This window comes from Cimex lectularius, unplaced genomic scaffold, assembly GCF_000648675.2.
Source record: "Cimex lectularius strain Harlan isolate CLEC.00 unplaced genomic scaffold, Clec_2.1 scaffold80, whole genome shotgun sequence".
NCBI lineage: Eukaryota > Metazoa > Arthropoda > Insecta > Hemiptera > Cimicidae > Cimex > Cimex lectularius.
Genome location: NW_019392709.1, coordinates 1,604,427 through 1,621,443, shown reverse-complemented (window position 1 = coordinate 1,621,443; position 17,017 = coordinate 1,604,427). Strand labels below are relative to the sequence as shown.

Here is a 17,017-nt window from a genome sequence, read left to right as displayed (position 1 = left end):
TTTACTTTGAGGTATTGTTTATTACCTGAATATAAAGTTTGTTTTTTCTCTTTTTGTTTTCAGTTATCAGGTCACGCAATGTGTTTTCTTATCCTTCTTAATATCTTATCGCAGTGAATTTTTGTGTTTTATATAAGTTGCTAATAACATTTTTTTTATTGTTTCAAGGTTCGACTTGTCCAGGGCTAAGTTTCTGACTAAAGAGTCGACGATTAGACAGTGTAACTATTTTATAAATCGAATCGATAAAGGGTAAAGCATCCCCAATTGATTATATAAATAATTGAAAGGTGTCATTTACATATTTGTCCAGTTATGTTCTTCCGAAAGTCCATTACTAGGCTGATGTCTGTAGTCAAGAACAGCCGGCGGTTCGTTTCTGTCGAGAGTGAGAAACATTCCGATCTAAAAGTGGAACTCTTGTCCGGCTCAGATAGGGGGATCATGGTCCTAGGATTGGACAGGCTAAAAGGGAAGAATTCATTCAGCAAGAGTTTTGTCCAGAGCTTGGAGGATATTCTCGAAGCGGTCAGGTACGATAAGGATGTTAGAGCATTAGTTTTACGCAGCCATGTACCTGGTGTATTCTGCGCAGGAGCCGATCTAAAAGAGCGGCTTCAGATGACGCAAACCGAGGTGCAGATGTTCGTCTTCAGGCTGCGGAAGCTTATGGTGACGCTAGAAAACACACCTGTTCCTGTTATTGCAGCGATAAATGGTGCCGCTCTCGGTGGAGGATTGGAAATGGCTTTGGCGTGCGATATAAGGGTTGCAACAGACAAGGCAAAAATCGGACTCGTTGAGACAAAACTAGCCATCATCCCAGGTGCAGGAGGTACACAAAGGTTAACCCGAATCATCGGCCCTTCAAGAGCAAAGGAACTCATATTCACCGCACGAGTTCTTTCAGGTTCTCAAGCACAAGAATACGGGATCGTCAACCACTGTGTCGAATCAAAAGACGGTGAAGATGCTGCTTTTGAAAAAGCATTGAGTATCGCCAGGGAGATAATACCAAATGGACCCATAGGCGTGAAAATGGCTAAACAGGCCATAAGCAAAGGCATCGAGGTAGACTTGGCCTCTGGCTTCGCAATCGAAGAGCTTTGTTATGCACAAGTCATCCCGACGAAAGATAGGTTGGAAGGATTGAAAGCATTCCAGGAAAAAAGGACTCCCGTATACACTGGGAGCTGATTGCATTGTTTTTTTCTTAAAATGCAAACATCATTCCAAACGCCGGTATCAGAGGGGGAAATGAATCTAATTTTGTAACATTTACATTCAAACACTTGTTAGACATACACATTGTTAAAAATATATTTTATTTTTAATATATATTTTTTTTATTATTATTTTACCATATGATTTTCATATAAATTTTTTTTTTAATAAATGAGCTTTTGATGAAGTTAGAGCTTAATTCAGTCAGACTGCTTTTATGTGATTTCCATACATAATTGAATAAAATATTTTTATTAAATAATACTTTGCTGTTTTGTCTTAGCCAAGTAGATTTCAGCATCAGGTAATCTATTGACGGTGCCAATGCAGTATCAAATATCAAATTCACCAGTTTATCATTAATAACAAGCAGAAAGTTCAAACAATTAAAAGGAAAGACCAAAGATATGAGTGTTAAAAAGAGATATGAATGTTAAAAACAAAATCTGCCAGATCAATAGTTCAATATGTTCTTTGATAATACCAGGCATTTTTTAAAAAGTATTATGTAAAGTCAAATCGGGCAATTCCTATCAGGACTTTATACTGATAATCTGTTAGATGCATGGTTAAAAAGTCATTAATATATTTTGTGCAAATTATTCTTTTTTAGAGTACAAATTTTCAGAGGAAAGCTGCTAATATAGAAAATAACAATCGTATATCCTAACAACTCGACCTTAGTTTGCAGTTAAACATTTGTTTTAATTGCACAGCATTAAGTACAATCACTATGACACATCATCAACACTGGTTTATCAAAAATACTAAAATTGCGCATAGAAATTTGACCAAATTTATACTAAAAATTCAGCTTCAGTTACCTTACTAGGATGTAGAGGTGAGTGGTCAGGTAATCGGGTTAATGGGTTAAGATGTGAGGATAGTTGTTCACAGAATGTGGAGAATTAGGTTTTTAACGAAGAGTGTTTGGAGGTCATTGTGGAGTGTTGGAAACGTAGTAGGGAGTGACACTAACTTTTTCATCTCAACCAAGACCTTACATAAACAGAATAATTAATTGAAAGAAGTAATTTAGTAAATTAGACCATTAAACATAAATGGATGTAGTGGGGAGTGTTGACAATAGTTCTGCAGTCTTATTTTTTTGGATGTTGGAAGGCTTAGCGGTGCCCCATAGTAATATGTATGTCGAAATAGGTTTCAGCAGTTTTTTATAAAGTTTTAGTTTGTTTTTAAGGGGGTTTTGTTTCGGAGGATAAAAGTAATATGAGTGCATTTGCATTGCTGATTTGTCATAAGGTGCCAGAATTGACTCCATTCATCTATTCTGTGTGCCTGGAGCTCCTCCAAAGCAATTGCGTGATCATAATCAGAGGTTAGCACTCCTCACATTCTTCATGATTATCTTCTTCATTTTGGCATCGACTGACTCAAGAAAATAAACTGCTCAAAAATGAATAGGGATATTGCTTCTATGTGGTCTGGCATTGTCATCCAAAAATCGAAAATCCCTGCCAATGAGATCTCTGGTTTGAGGGATGTGTTCCTTGATAATTTCTTGGACATAACGGACTCTGGTGAAGTCGCCTTCAACAGTATAGAGTCCAGTTTGTCCTCCAGTGTAAATTTCAGCATAGACCATTACACTACATCCTTCAAATTGCACTGAAGGGAGCATAAACTGGGGCCTGTTCTTGGTAGACTCTTTGGTGCCTGCTATCACTATACATTATACAGACTGAAATGCGACATCAGTAAACATAACAGGATTCCAATCGGTTCTCTTCTGTGCGTTTGCTACACCATATTCTCGTGAGTTGGTGGTGGGGGGGCTGTTGCTGCAGGGCGTCTCAAAGGAGCATACGATGTGAGGCCAACTTCCCACAATTATGAATCGTTTGTATAGATAAAGGCCTTGTCAAAACATCTTGTACTTCACTTAAGATTTGGTGGACACTATAGAAAGAGCTCTGTCTTGCAGCGATGACAATATTTTTGTCATCCCTTAGCATTGTAATGCGCTGAATCCACTACCAGACCTCCTGTTGGCACTTCAGTCTCTCGGAATAGGGCTAAAACCCAGGAGACCACGCTCTGAAAAACACCAACTGCCTCTGCGATATCCACTTGCCGGTGACCTCGGTGACACATTCTCATATTAATATTGCGAACTATTGGTTCAAGATAATATCTTTCCATGATTAAAGAGAATACAACTGGATTAAAATGGAGAAAAGTCAGAAAAGGTGTTTGCTTACAAAGTCCAAAGTACAAAATCTCCATGTTTACTATTCTTAAGTTAATTAGTTATTAAAAATGAGTATTAACATTTATTTGCTTCTGGTTTGAATTTTCTTTTTTATCAAATTCACAAGAATATATTGATTAATTTAATTAAAATTAATAGAATAAGAATAAATTACATATATCCATATTCATTTTTGAGCAGTTTAGTGTATTCAGAAGTTTCCACAAATAGATATATTCTGTAATTTCATACAAACCACTAAATCATATCTCCTAGCTATTCCAAAGAATTCGATTTCTACCATTATATTTTTTATTATAATTGAAAGTTTTAATTCTATCACTGCTTAACAGAATAAAGGTACAAACCTGTACTGATATCTGATTGCTTATTATATAATTGTAATCAATTAATGTTTATGTTTATTTTTATATTCTAAAAATAGTTTTTTAATTATTTTACAATTGTGCAGTTTTCTTTCTCAACTAATTTTACTTATTAATGTTTAGTTTATTGAAAATGTATAATTTAATTAGTTGTGAGGAGTAGTCAAGCATGAGGTAGTTTAGAGTAAACACCTTTTTCATTTTTTTTTTTTTTTTTTTTTTGCTGATGTTATGACCTTTATTCGGGTCATCTTTATGGCATAAAGTGTGGTGCTATTCTTGTGGTGTCATATTGGTTTTACATCACTGGGGGGCGCGGGCTAGTGGGCTGGTGCGCTTGCGCCGGTTGGGGGACACGGAGGGACCTCAGGGCAAAAGCCCCAGACCTCCTGAGAGCTTGGACTTTTCCATATAGGTCTCAATGTAAATGGTTTTTATCCACGTCCTCCAAAGGGAGCTCCATAAGGTCAATCACATTAAAAGAAAAACAAAAGACGGAGGAGCCTAGGTCCCTCCTTCTTCGGCGGTGGTGGCCGGGCGGCTGACTGTACGCGCTCCCCAGAACTCTGAACTGACACACATGCGAATCCACACACACACTCACACAGTGATAAAAAGCACTGTACACATATGGACCCCTAGCTACATAAAGGCAATGATAGCCCTTGCTGGTTTTTTGCCTTAAAAAAAAAAAGTTTTAGTTTTTTCATATGGACAAATTTGTATTTTTTTTAATTATCACAAAATGTATTGTATATTGTACTTTGAGCATCTGCCTGTTTAAATAGATAAATACATTACCACTTGTCGTGCCATTTTGCATAAAATTATAATGGATGAATTCATAGCAGTGCTTTTTTAGCTCATGAAATTAATTTTTATAAAAAGCTGAAATATTGGCATATTAAATTTAAATTGTATGCTGACCATTCGTCTTGTCATTTTGAAAATGATTTTAGCAAATTAAAATAGGGCCAATAATTCTTCTTGTTCAATAATTGTCTGAATTTTTTCCATGAAGTTTTATCTGTTCAGAGGAAATGTACAAAATGGAGAATTGAGATGATAATATTCAATACGATTGTCGACCAAAATCAAGACCTAGGTTCAAAATTAAGATAACAAAAAGCATTAAAGTATTAATCAAGTGAGAATGTAAAAAAAAATTTGTTTTATTTGCTTTGCGATTGTGCTTTTTGTTGCGTGTCGACACTTCGGGCAACACTGTCATTTAATCAGTGTTGATTGTCCGGACGAAGGGGAAAGTGATTAGAATTAGAATTTATATGAAATGTGTATCTCAGGAGAGAGTCAAGACGGAAACCCGATTTCTCAGGGCAAGGACTGAAAAACGGCGTCGTTCTTTTTTTCCACTGCTCCTCCTATCTGTGTTTTTACAAATACGTCCAGTGTCATTTTTGGAAAATGTTGATAAATTGACAAATTTTCACTAGAGCCGACGAACATGTTCAGGTCCAGGAGCTGGTTTGGTGGTTCCCTATGGAAGAACAAAAACCCGCATTCATTGGATCACCTCAAGTAACATTCATTTTTCCTGTCAGCCTTTAAACTTTCCAAAACTCACACCATCTTGTTTTCAGGTACTTGCACAACGTACTGTCCAAGAATCAGACAGTATCAGAAAACAACCGTGGCCTCCTTGTTGAAACACTACGTTCCATTGCGGAGATCCTGATATGGGGCGATCAGAACGACAGCAGTGTATTCGAGTACGTACACTTCTTTCTTTTTGACTTTATGACCATTTATGGTTTGTTTTTGCAGTTTCTTCCTCGAAAAGAATATGCTTTCTTTCTTCCTGAAAATCCTGAAGCAGAAGTGTGGAAGCTACGTCTGCGTTCAGCTCCTCCAGACTTTAAACATATTATTTGAAAACATAAGAAACGAGACCTCTCTGTGTAAGAACACTTTCACTTTTATATATTAATCTTTAATAGAATGACCCAGCACTGGGAACTCCTAGTTCCATACAGAAAATGGCTCAAAACCAAAATTCGTTTGAGTAAACCTGTGAGAGTAGGCAGATCCTGCATCAGTTCAACGTGCGTTCACCGACTCACATACCGAACTTCAAACTTGCCATCAGCTTCTTTAGTAAAAGTTTGCAAGCAAAGGCAGCTAGAATATTTGCACATGAACTGTGTTCAATTTTTTGCAATGCCCATGGAATTTTACCTTAATAATGTCAATTTGATAAGTACTGTTGTTACCAGCTGAAAGTAGATTTTAACTAGAACACTCAGTTTTTTTGTTTAATATTTATTTTTCTTGTTATTAATCAATATAAAAAAAATTTAAAAAAATATATTTTATTATTTTCTAAAAGGGTAAAATTGACTAAACACGTGTTCTCACGATTCAACTTTTAATTTCGCTCCTTACCGTTCATCTTCTGCCTTTCAGTATTTTACCTTCTTCAGTTTGTCTGTAAAATCAAATGTTAATTAATAATGGATATTTCACCACCCTAATTAAGGGAATGGTATTTAAATAGGAAATAATGTATTTAATTAAGAGAGAATGTAGTCAGTTTAGGTTTAAAAGGTGCATGTGTTTTGGACTGAAATGGTCTAGCTGTTGATAGCCCCTGTAGTCTAACTTCTGCATCAGGACTGAAAACGTTCTCTTTGGTGTAAATAAATTATAATACTTATGAAGGAATGAGACAAGAAGGTGAAATTTGGTGAAAATATGCCAATGAAGGTGAAATTTGAATTTAGGACTTTTGCACATCTGTTTCTGCAAAAAAAGTATACTTTCTCAAATTAAGTTAAAGTCTGAATTTATTTAGGAACCAAGAAAAGTGAGCACATTTTTGAAATTCCACCAAAAACATGGTCTTTATGGCAAACAAATATTGTGTACAAATCTGCACCGGAAATAGAACAATAGAACAATTTTTCATTGTGTCTGACGATAAGTTAGATAAAATGAAAATTATTTTGAGAAAACCTGACTTCTGCCACTTCGTAGTACTTTTTGTTGTGTATGTAAAATGTTTAAGCCATCTCTGTCCAGGATGAGATGACATCGTTCTTTACATTTTACTTATGCTTTATTTTCTATGCTGTTTTTAAATTGCCAGATTTCATGACTTAAATCAATATTTATTTATTTATTTTTTAATGAAGTTTAATTCTCTGAATAACAAAGAAATATTTAATAATACCAGAGTAAAAGGGGAAATACAATTACTTGAGCCAGAGAAATTAGCGATTAATTATTTATCTTATTAATTATCTTGTTTATGTAATTAATTATCTTGACATTTAAATACCTTGTTTGAATCTATTAATAATAAGGATTCAGCAATAGTGTGATAATAATAATCTATCAAAAATCTTCTCATCACTAGTCAATACATGTGTCACGTTTATTCATTGTTCCTTTAATTCCTAATCTTGTCATTTATATGAGTATTTCTTTTGCACACATTTATGATTCACAAAATATTAGAGGACTTTGTGATTCACCTTAAATCCAATTAAATACAATAATAAAATGTCTAAACCTGAATAATTTCATCCACTTAGGAATCATAAGTTCTGTATTACATAAAAATGTGTGGTGTTTAGTGACCGTTAGTTAATGATTATTTGGAGATGGTGAGATGCAGTCTGGTGTGATGTAGGTTTTCAAAAACATTTTCTTCATCGTGCCGTTTTGATCTTTATTGAGATCATCTGGATCTTCAGCTCAAAGTGTTTGTTTTCTGTGTCGTATTGAGAGCGCCAGTGAGATATTCAGTTCAAAATCATTCATTTTATGTAATGAATATCACACTGGCAATTTCTGTCAAATTAACCTTTTTTAATTCTAAATTAATTCTTATTGCACCAAATTAACCTTTTTTCATATCAATTTAACCCTTTTTAATTTCAAATGAATCCTTTTAACCTTCAAATTATTCTTTTCTTTAAAACATTTTTAAAAAATTTAGGAGATAGTATGTAATGTAGGCATGTAAAGGAAAATACATATTATATATTTGAAAAATATTTTTAAATATATATATAAAAGAATTGGGGTCTTATACAAAGGACCAAATGAAAATTATATAAAATTAAATATGTATTAAAATAAAAGATTTTTCTTTGGTATAATGTTCAAAAAATTTCTTAACCAAACTAAAATACATAAATAGATCTCAAATTTAAAGAAGAATCCTTTATTTTAATTTTATTTTTTTAAGTATGATTAATTTTCAGGTTTTTATGAGCCCAATTATTTTAGACTTAAAAAAAATCTCAAATTAAAAGAAGAGGAATTTGATTTTATATTTACTTTTACATAATTTTTAATTTTCATTTTGATTAATTTTCATATGATCTAAGAGCCCAATTATTTTATTTTTAAATGTTTTTTCAAACGCAGGAATTTTTCTTTACCTTCTTACATTTCATACCATCTCCAAGTGGTTTATGCTTTACAGAAAAGATTTATTTCAAATAGAAAAGGGCTAATTTAAGTTTAAAAAAGTCAATTTGAAGTAAAAACGGTTAATTTGAAATTAAAAAGGGTTAATGCGAAGAAAAAAAATATATTAAAAAGGGTAACTTTGAGGAAAAGCTATATTATGCTTACTTTTTATTGTTCTACTAATTGAAAATTTTTATTTCTTAATTTATAGATTATTTATTAAGTAACAACCATGTGAATTCAATAATCGTACACAAGTTTGACTTTTCTGATGAGGAGGTGATGGCCTACTACATATCATTTTTGAAGACGCTGTCCCTCAAACTAAACAGCCACACGATTCATTTTTTCTACAATGACGTAAGTCTAAACAGAGAAAATATTTGCTAGAAATTCATTTCAATTTAACATCGAAATTTCAGCACACAAACGATTTTCCACTGTATACCGAGGCAATAAAGTTTTTCAAACATTCTGAGTCAATGGTGAGAATAGCAGTGAGGACGCTGACTCTCAATGTCTACAGGGTGAGGGATAATTCTATGCTTCGGTTCATCCGGGATAAGACGGCTGCACCCTACTTCTCTAATCTGGTCTGGTTCATCGGTAATCACGTGATTGAACTGGACACCTGTGTACGCAATGATGCAGAGTGCGTTTTTTTTTTTTTTTTAACATTTTCACACATTTTTTGGTTTTGATTTATCATCCTTTTCATTTTACAGTCACTCAAGCCAGTCACGACTAGCTGATCTCGTTGCAGAACACCTTGATCATCTCCATTATCTAAATGATATATTGTGCCTGAACATTGACGAACTTAATGATGTTTTGGTCAACCACCTTTTAAACGAACTGTATATACCTCTATATATATTTTCCTTACTTCCTGTACAGAATGAAGAAAATGTAAGGTTGTAAACATAAAATTTTATGTAAATTTTGTAATTTAAAATTTTTTGTTAGGAAAATCAACCAAGAGTGAGCACTGTGGTATCTTTGTTCTTATTGACGCAAGTGTTTATTATAACAAAACAACAGGCTCTTGTAAATGAACTGGCCCAGGTTATTATCAAAAGCACCAAAGGGAGCTGGGAGAACGGCTCTTATATCACTCAGGCCCGACCAATTTTCAGCCAGCCTACGCAGAGCCTCGAGGAGTCTCTCAATGGGTCTGCAGCCCCAGGTTCGTTTTCATTAATAAAAAGCCCTGGGCTAAACTTTATACTTTTCTTTAGTACTTTTCCTATAAATACTTAATCTTAAAAAATGTTCTGATTTGGCGCAGATGGGAATGCGGGCATTTTAGGACATCCTGTTAACGATTTAAATATAACTGATGAAGAGAAAGAACAAAGGTTAGCTCAAGGTAAAAAGAAACTAAACAAATTTTATTTTATGTTTTTTATCTTCACAATGAGATTTTTCTTTTATAGAATCACAGAAATTATTTTTTGAAGTTATTATCAAAAGTTTAGATTGTACTGAAAATGATTATTCAGCCTTATTTTCTCTGTGTTTACTGTATGCCATTTCTCAGAACTCAGGTAATTTTGAACATTTACATACTAAAAAAAAATAATAATAAATAAATAAAACCTGTTTTAGGCATTGAAAATGTTTTGTTAGATGGGCTACTTCTACCCGTAAGCGTACCTGATAAACAAAAGTATAACATGAGCCTTGTACAGAATTTAATTGACATTATCTCTTTAAGTTCGCAAGCAGGTGAGGGTCAATTTTCCCAAGCTGTTAATGAAATATTTGAATTAAATCTTTAAAAATGTGTTGTACAGGGAGTAAAGTTAGGTTAGTGACATTGGAACTGGCAATACTCCTACTTCTTAGGCTAGTGATGAAAGATAAGGTCAGTTTATTGACTGACGCCCATTTAGCGGCTGTGATTGAAGCTAAAGAAGAGAGTGTGTCACTTTTGCGTACCTGCTATAAGGTATGCCAAATTTCCAAAACCAAAATGTAAGGTTTCATGATTTCAATTGACATTCAGTGTTTTTTTTTTCTTTTTTCTAACAGAGGGAAGACATTATGTTTGGTGAGATGTTTGAAAACGAGGATGAGGAGATGAGGAAGAAGCCGTTGAATGTTGAGTGGCTCATGATGGATTCAAACATCCTCTTGCCTCCGACTGGAACACCTATGACGGGTATCGAATTTGCGAAGAGGCTGCCTTGCGGCGAGGTAAATGCTCAAAGAGTAATGTTTGAAATGTCTAAATATTGTTTTTATTTGTTTGATCATTTTTTATGAAATAATTTGATTTTTTGTTTCGTTTTTTTCCAGGTGGAAAGGGCCAGGCGGGCGATACGAGTTTTTCTTCTTATCAGGAGTCTATGTCTTACTCTTTCTGGAGAAGAAGAGACTCAGCTTCCGCTTACAAATAGAAGTGAACTTGTTCAAAATGACTCTGTACTTGATTTGAGTAAGTTAAAAAAAAGTTTCATTTAAAAAAAAAAACATATTTCGTAATCATTTGCTAACATGATCAAACTCACACTTGAGGTCCTTTCTCTTTGCCATTTGAGATGGCTGTACTCACAGAGTCGCAAAAATTAATGCCTAGGGGAAGCAGTGAGAGGTAAAGAGGAAGCGACAATCTTCGACCCTGCTGCTCGGGCTTGACCTTAGCCTGTCACTTCCCATTTGCACTACACTCAAGTTTTACATAAAGGCCTAAGGGTGACTGTAACAACAATCTGCCCAACACCAGCCTCTAATTCTTTATCCTCTTACCATCTTTCTTGGTCTCTCTTTGACTCTGGTTTTGGAACAACTTTTCAGTCGACCCTCCTGGCCTTAGTACTCTAGTCATCTCTTAATTCTTACTAACATCGATTTTTTTTTTTCTGTCCACTCATCTGACTTGATTTTCCAATCCTCCCCATTTATATTGGTCCCCTAACCAAGGATGGAGAAATGAAAAATCAAATACTTGAAGTCTCGCGATCAAACCCCTTCTTGTGATAGTTGTGACCCCAAGCAATCTGACATGCGCAACACCCCACAAGATCCCAAATTTATGATACTTGATACGCCCTGTCTGCAATATGCAAAATAACTTTCCCCTAATAAATATCTCACATTTTTGTTATTTGTGGGTCTATTCAGTGTCACATTTTTACACTCAGCAGGTTTTCGGAAACATCCCGTCAATTCCTACTGGGCTGGTGGTCTGTCAGATTTATAGTCTGCATTAAACAATTTCTTATATGCTTACTATTACCTTATATTAACAATTATATCTATATTATTTCCTCTAACTCGTAATAAGACAAATTCAAGGAGAATCTGATGACTTTGGTTCTCCCCCTACCAAAATTTATATTATTGTGATTTATATGAATAGAAGTATTTAATAATTAATTTTGTTTTACAGATAATAGTGACCTACTATCGTGTCATGTAATCGGAGCTGATGGGATAAGAAATCATCGATTTCTTGTCATTACAAACAACCAGATCATACTAGTTGTACCTGTGCCTGGCCATATTGGTAAGTATTGCTAGGGCAAGTTTATAAAAAAAGAAATTTAATTTTGATTTTTAAAGGTTTTGGTCGGCCAAAGTTGGCGGCAATGCTGCACGACTTGGATTTTAGTGGAGACAAGCTCGATTCGCGCACTCTCTACCTATCGTCCAAGTACACCACTGTGGGCCCAATGGTCAATACGAAATTTATATTCGATGATTCCATCCGTTGTCTCGCCGCACAACAGCGGCTTACAAAGGGCAAGATGAAAGTCAGAGAAGAGAAGTTACACCAGATGGAAAAGGTACTCGACATAACTATCCACGACTCGCCACAGCAAAACAACCTACTTCAACAACTTCGCCATCAGCATAGTAAGTTTCAAAAATATCTGTAACAAGAAATAAAGATTTGACTTTCAAATTTTAAGTTTGTGTTAACAAATTGAGTTATCTTATAAGAACTCTCGGATCACACAATGAGATGGCCTCTCCCAGTTTCCCACCCTCAAACATAATTGTTAGCGACTTTGTAAATAATGTCTAAACAAAAATTTCATATAGGTCAAATAATTACTTTGAACATTTACATGAAATAATACTTAAGATACTTTATTGTGTATCATTTGCTCACAATTATAATTTTTTTTTAATTATTAAAACTAATACATGCTCCATTCCTAGCACGAGTGAGTAGAAAATGTAAACTTAATTTAGAAGTAAAAAATAATGAACTATTTATATTTATAAAGAACCTGTCTCAGTGGACAAGAGGTCAAACAACTTTAATTCACTTTTTTTGGTATTCTTAATAAATTTGTTGGTTAATGTCAAAAACATTTCCCGGGGGGCGTCGGTGGCCGCAACGGTTTAGGCGTTGACATGGCACTCATCACTGTAAGATAAGGTTCCGGATTCGAATCCAGCGGCCCTGCATTAGAACCCGACATACTTACAAATGAGCTTTTTTCAAAAACACCAGCACCCCGAGGGCTGATATAACCTCTGCTGTTGAGAACCCTTGTAAAAAAAAAAAAAAAGTAAATTCATAACTGATTTTCTAATTAATTATTCTTAATTAAAAGCCATGGGCTATGCTGGAATTAGAACCCAGAACCGCTAGCGTGGCAAATGTAAATCAGACACCCTAACTGCTTGGCTACTGCAGTCCCCATTATCACTATTGTGGGTGATGACCTGTAATTTGGTCATTACTGATTAATATGGTCTGCTTATCTATTATATTCTTTTAAATTGGGATACAGGCACACTGAAAATGGATGTGGAAACGTTTGGCAGATCAACCCAGTGAGGATGAGCAGACCAAAATTATTGTGATGACCAAGTAAAAAGAAAATATATTTATTTGTATTAGAATTTTTACAAAACCTCCTTACACACTCACGAAAAAATTCACAGCTAAATATGAGAATTACTTGCAAAACACCGTCTCAGGTTGACTATTTCCACGAAGCAAAACATTTTGCAACAAAGAGGTAAAACAAGGTGAGCCATCAGTTGAACGAGAAAAGCACGCCTTTTATAACTACACAAACTGTTGCATTAGCATTTGCCATAATGATGATACTTTTTGTTATAAAAAAAAATCTATGGTGGGTAAAAGAATTATTTTGTCGGATTAGTTTTCATTTTTGCTTTAAGAGTACCGATAGTTTGTCTCATTTTGATGCTAATTTCCTTCCACACATCCTCTCTCTTGTTCTTGTTCTGATGAGTTTTATCTTTAGCGTCCCTCAAAAATTGGTAGCTGTGATACATTCGGTCGAATACATTCCTCCTGGTTCATTTCCTTCACTCGAGACAAGTGTGTTTACACAACGCGAAACACATTGATGCACACTGAAAAACCAACAGCCAGTTGGCTCACCCAGAAACATCCTCGTGCCAAAATTTCTCCACAATATGAGAAAAGTTTCAGGAAATTTTGGAAAGTTGCGCAAGCAAGTTTTGCGCAGTGGAAACCCAGCTTTAGAACCATAGCACTTCTGGCATGAGAGACCTGGTTGTTTCCCCTTATGAAACATATTTTAAGTATATTATTTTTTATCATATACAAGAGTTATTATTTTATTTTGTTTTATTGATTAAAAAAAAAAAAAGAAAAAAAGAGTACTGTCACTGTAAGGCTCTTTTTCTTTTGTTGCCAGTTAAGCATTTTGGGTATTTCAGTAATGCTTCCATTATAGGGACACATTTTGGAAGGCCATTGTTAACCAGGGTTCCAGGGTACACAATACCTATCAAAATACCAATGGCCAGCCCGAAAATAGGTATGCACAATTATACCATCTTTTGTCCTGACCATGGTAATGCAATTGTTTTCACTTGCAGCCCAAGATGAACTCAGCGAGGCGAGCAACTCACCTGGGTCAAGATCTAGGGACAGTTCGCCCAAAATGCCAAGGCCGAGGAGCGAAGAAATACAACTTGAAAGAATGCACTCTAAGGTATTTTTATGTACGAAAAGAACCGAAGAAAGTCCTATTAAAATTAAAACTTGACTTTTGTTTTGTTTAAAATTTTCCTTAAGGTAGACAATTTTTTTTTGTACCTTTAGAGGGGCAGCTTGGCATCAGTCAGTTCAACTGTGGCTGAAGAGACCAGCTCATGTGACTGCACAATCGAAAGTACATCAGAGTTTTCAGGACCAAGCAAAGAAACTTCATTCACTGAGCCATCAGCCGATGCTTCTCGGAAAAAAGGAAAAGTTGAGACTGTTTAAAATTGATGAAACCTCACTAAAAAAAACTTAGGCTCAATTTCTGTAAATAACTTCAGACTGTACAATACAATCTTTTCCCTTAAAAAAAAAAAAAAAAAAAAAAATACTGTCATTTGGTTTTTTTGTTCTTGTACATAACTTCATTTGTGAATTTTTTACAACTATTTAAACAAAACTGTAATAAAACGTTGAATTTGAACATTGAAACTCAAACTGTTATTTGACATATCAGACTCCAAAAGAGTTAATAACCAAGTTTTCTATTTTGTGATATCCTGAACCTTCAAGTAACTGTGATCTGCTATAAACAAGTATTTGTTTTATTTGTTGGTTGTAGCCTGAGAGCTGGCCAGTCAGAAATTTATACAATTCAAAATCATACCATCGTTTTTAATTCTTCACTAGATGTTCATATTTTATTTAAAATTGAATGCTAAATTTGTATTTATTTTTCATTATTTTTGTTTGGTCTTTCATAATTTTAGAACAAAAGGCAAAGGACGATGGATTAAAGACATCAACACAGCCTGATAAGGAAGAAAAAATTTATTTTGCATTGTATTGCTTTTACATTCTAAGCAATAATTATTTTATAAATGTCCAATCCAATTTATTACAAATTTGTAATTGCCATAAAATAAATATATTTTTTTTAAATCTAGTTTAACGAAGAAAGCATGTTTAATAATAAATTAAGGCTGTATGAAATGGTATTGCTCTTAATTAGCATCGCTATTCTGAATTGAAGGGTTGTATTAAATCTTATGAAATTGTGTAATCAGCAAAATAATGTATAGTAGGAATCGTAAGTTAATTTTGTTACCTTAATTTGTGATAAACAAATGAGAAAATTAAATGTTTTGGCTTCCAAACGATACAATCCAATTGGTTATGCCATTTGCCTGGCGGAGCTTTAAAAGTTCGAAATATCGTTTAAGTAATGAATTATAAAGATATGTCCTAATTGTGATTAATCAGATATAAATACAGCTATTATTTTAATTTCTTTTGATTTGTTAAATCCTATTTATTCATCTGTTTGAATATACTTAATTTTTTTTTTTTTCGATTTCAAAAACCGTAGTTTGTAATGGCCTCCCTACCCAGAATTGATCCTTGACCCCTGGAATTCCAGATTGGAGAAAGAAGGGTATAACATTTCGCCAAAAGAACGTTTTAATTATTTACAAACAGCTGGGACTACAGCCCAGAATAAAAGCTCGCAGGAGATTGGTAAAAGATAGATTGCAATCAGCAAATTTTAGGCGGAATGTGTTGAATATTATATTCAAAGAACTAAAAATTAGAGTACACAAAGTGCTGAGGCCTAGTGTTTTATGGCTTAAAAGCTTGGTTGCTTCCTAAAAAGGAGGAATGGTGAAAAAGAACAAATGCAGAACTGATGGGGCTTTATAAAGAGCTTGATTTAGGCTGTAATAGACATATTTCCTGAAAAAAGCCTAGCATCTTGTCTCGAAAGAGGATCCTTAATGAGTCCAAAACCTGGTGGAAACCCAGGCATAAGGCACACAAAGAGATTTATAGAAGGGCCATCTGCAAAACTTAAAGGAATTACTGGAAGGCAACTGTAACTGAACCAGGATGGTTGGACCCCTGACAGGGCACTGCCACCTAAGATGGTACATGCACCGGGATAGACAGAAGAAACACTGGGAATGCCAGGAAGAAGAGGAAACAGCAGAACACATTTTATGTTTTTGTGAAAGTCTGTAGGAGCAGATTCTTGCAACAAGGAGAGGAAAAGTCACAAGCAAGATCCTACACTAAGGAGCGACTGGGAAGGCTATGTAGGTTGAACAACCTGAAGCTGACCAGTGATTTATAAAAAAACAGATGAGCACAATAGATCTATTTAGGTCGAGGTGCAGAAGGCCTTGTGGCTGCATCTTTTATCCATATCCCTTCTAGGAAAAAAAGCGATGCAGGGACACCCAGGTAGAAGTCCTAGCCTAGGCTTAAGTTACAGCTACGACAAGGAAGACCTAAAAATTTAAGAGTCTGGAGTTTTCATGGCCTGGAGAGCTAAGAACAGTAAGATCCAATCCAAATTTATTACAAATTCATAATTACCAAAAATAAATATATATATTTAAAATCTATTTTAACAAAGAAAGCATGATTAATAATTAATTAGCAGACTGCAGTAGCAAGCGGTCAGGGTGATAGATTCTCGGTTGTGGTTGTGGGTTCGATTCCCATCATCTCCCCCCTTTTTTTTCTTTTTTTTCACCAACCCTTCCTCCCAACTATATATGATGAAATGACAAAATTGTTCTTTGGCTAATATGCAAGCTCATAAGGACAGTGTGTTAGTTGTGTGCAGACATGTTCAATCTTGAATTATGTAAATGTTAAGTTAAATTATTTTTTACTATTTCTTTGAAATAAAAATGTTTTTCATAAAAATTATTTAACTTGCACTTCTGTACATTGTATATATTTCCATGTTTAACTTATAATATTGGGGTGTCGGTGGCCACAACGGTTTAGGCGTTGACACGGCGC

General features: G+C 34.5%; 2 protein-coding genes across 5 annotated transcripts; both read left to right on the top strand.

Annotated features, from left to right (window-relative positions):
• Positions 1-70: 70 nt before the first annotated feature.
• On the top strand, positions 71-1,340 carry LOC106665613 (methylglutaconyl-CoA hydratase, mitochondrial). Its single transcript, XM_014392128.2, has 2 exons — positions 71-252; positions 314-1,340. The coding sequence occupies exon 2, from the start codon at positions 316-318 to the stop codon at positions 1,195-1,197; it is 882 nt and encodes a 293-aa protein (XP_014247614.1). The 5' UTR covers positions 71-252; positions 314-315; the 3' UTR covers positions 1,198-1,340.
• A 3,672-nt stretch (positions 1,341-5,012) lies between these two features.
• LOC106663993 (protein CLEC16A homolog) lies at positions 5,013-15,493 on the top strand. 4 transcript variants are annotated; one of them, XM_014389322.2, is made up of 18 exons: positions 5,013-5,361; positions 5,424-5,552; positions 5,608-5,741; positions 8,474-8,622; positions 8,685-8,914; positions 8,988-9,171; positions 9,229-9,448; positions 9,551-9,631; positions 9,699-9,809; positions 9,871-9,990; positions 10,059-10,213; positions 10,297-10,461; positions 10,564-10,702; positions 11,657-11,773; positions 11,830-12,123; positions 13,917-14,039; positions 14,101-14,226; positions 14,327-14,414. In XM_014389322.2, coding segments are annotated over exons 1-18 (2,553 nt in total). In that variant the 5' UTR covers positions 5,013-5,287; the 3' UTR covers positions 14,329-14,414. The 4 variants fall into 4 exon arrangements, with proteins under 4 accessions (XP_014244808.1, XP_014244778.1, XP_014244797.1 ...); XM_014389292.2 differs by having other exon boundaries at positions 5,014-5,361; positions 14,101-14,216; positions 14,327-15,493; XM_014389301.2 differs by having other exon boundaries at positions 5,016-5,361; positions 13,956-14,039; positions 14,101-14,216; positions 14,327-15,493.
• Positions 15,494-17,017: the final 1,524 nt, after the last annotated feature.

Coding starts and splice junctions, on each gene's coding strand:
- LOC106663993 (XM_014389292.2), top strand. CDS start 5,288: ATGTTCAGGTCCAGGAGCTGGTTTGGTGGTTCCCTATGGAAGAACAAA. Junction 9,991..10,058: donor CTCTTTAAGTTCGCAAGCAG/GTGAGGGTCAAT, acceptor TGTGTTGTACAG/GGAGTAAAGTTAGGTTAGTG. Junction 11,774..11,829: donor ACCTGTGCCTGGCCATATTG/GTAAGTATTGCT, acceptor TGATTTTTAAAG/GTTTTGGTCGGCCAAAGTTG.
- LOC106665613 (XM_014392128.2), top strand. CDS start 316: ATGTTCTTCCGAAAGTCCATTACTAGGCTGATGTCTGTAGTCAAGAAC.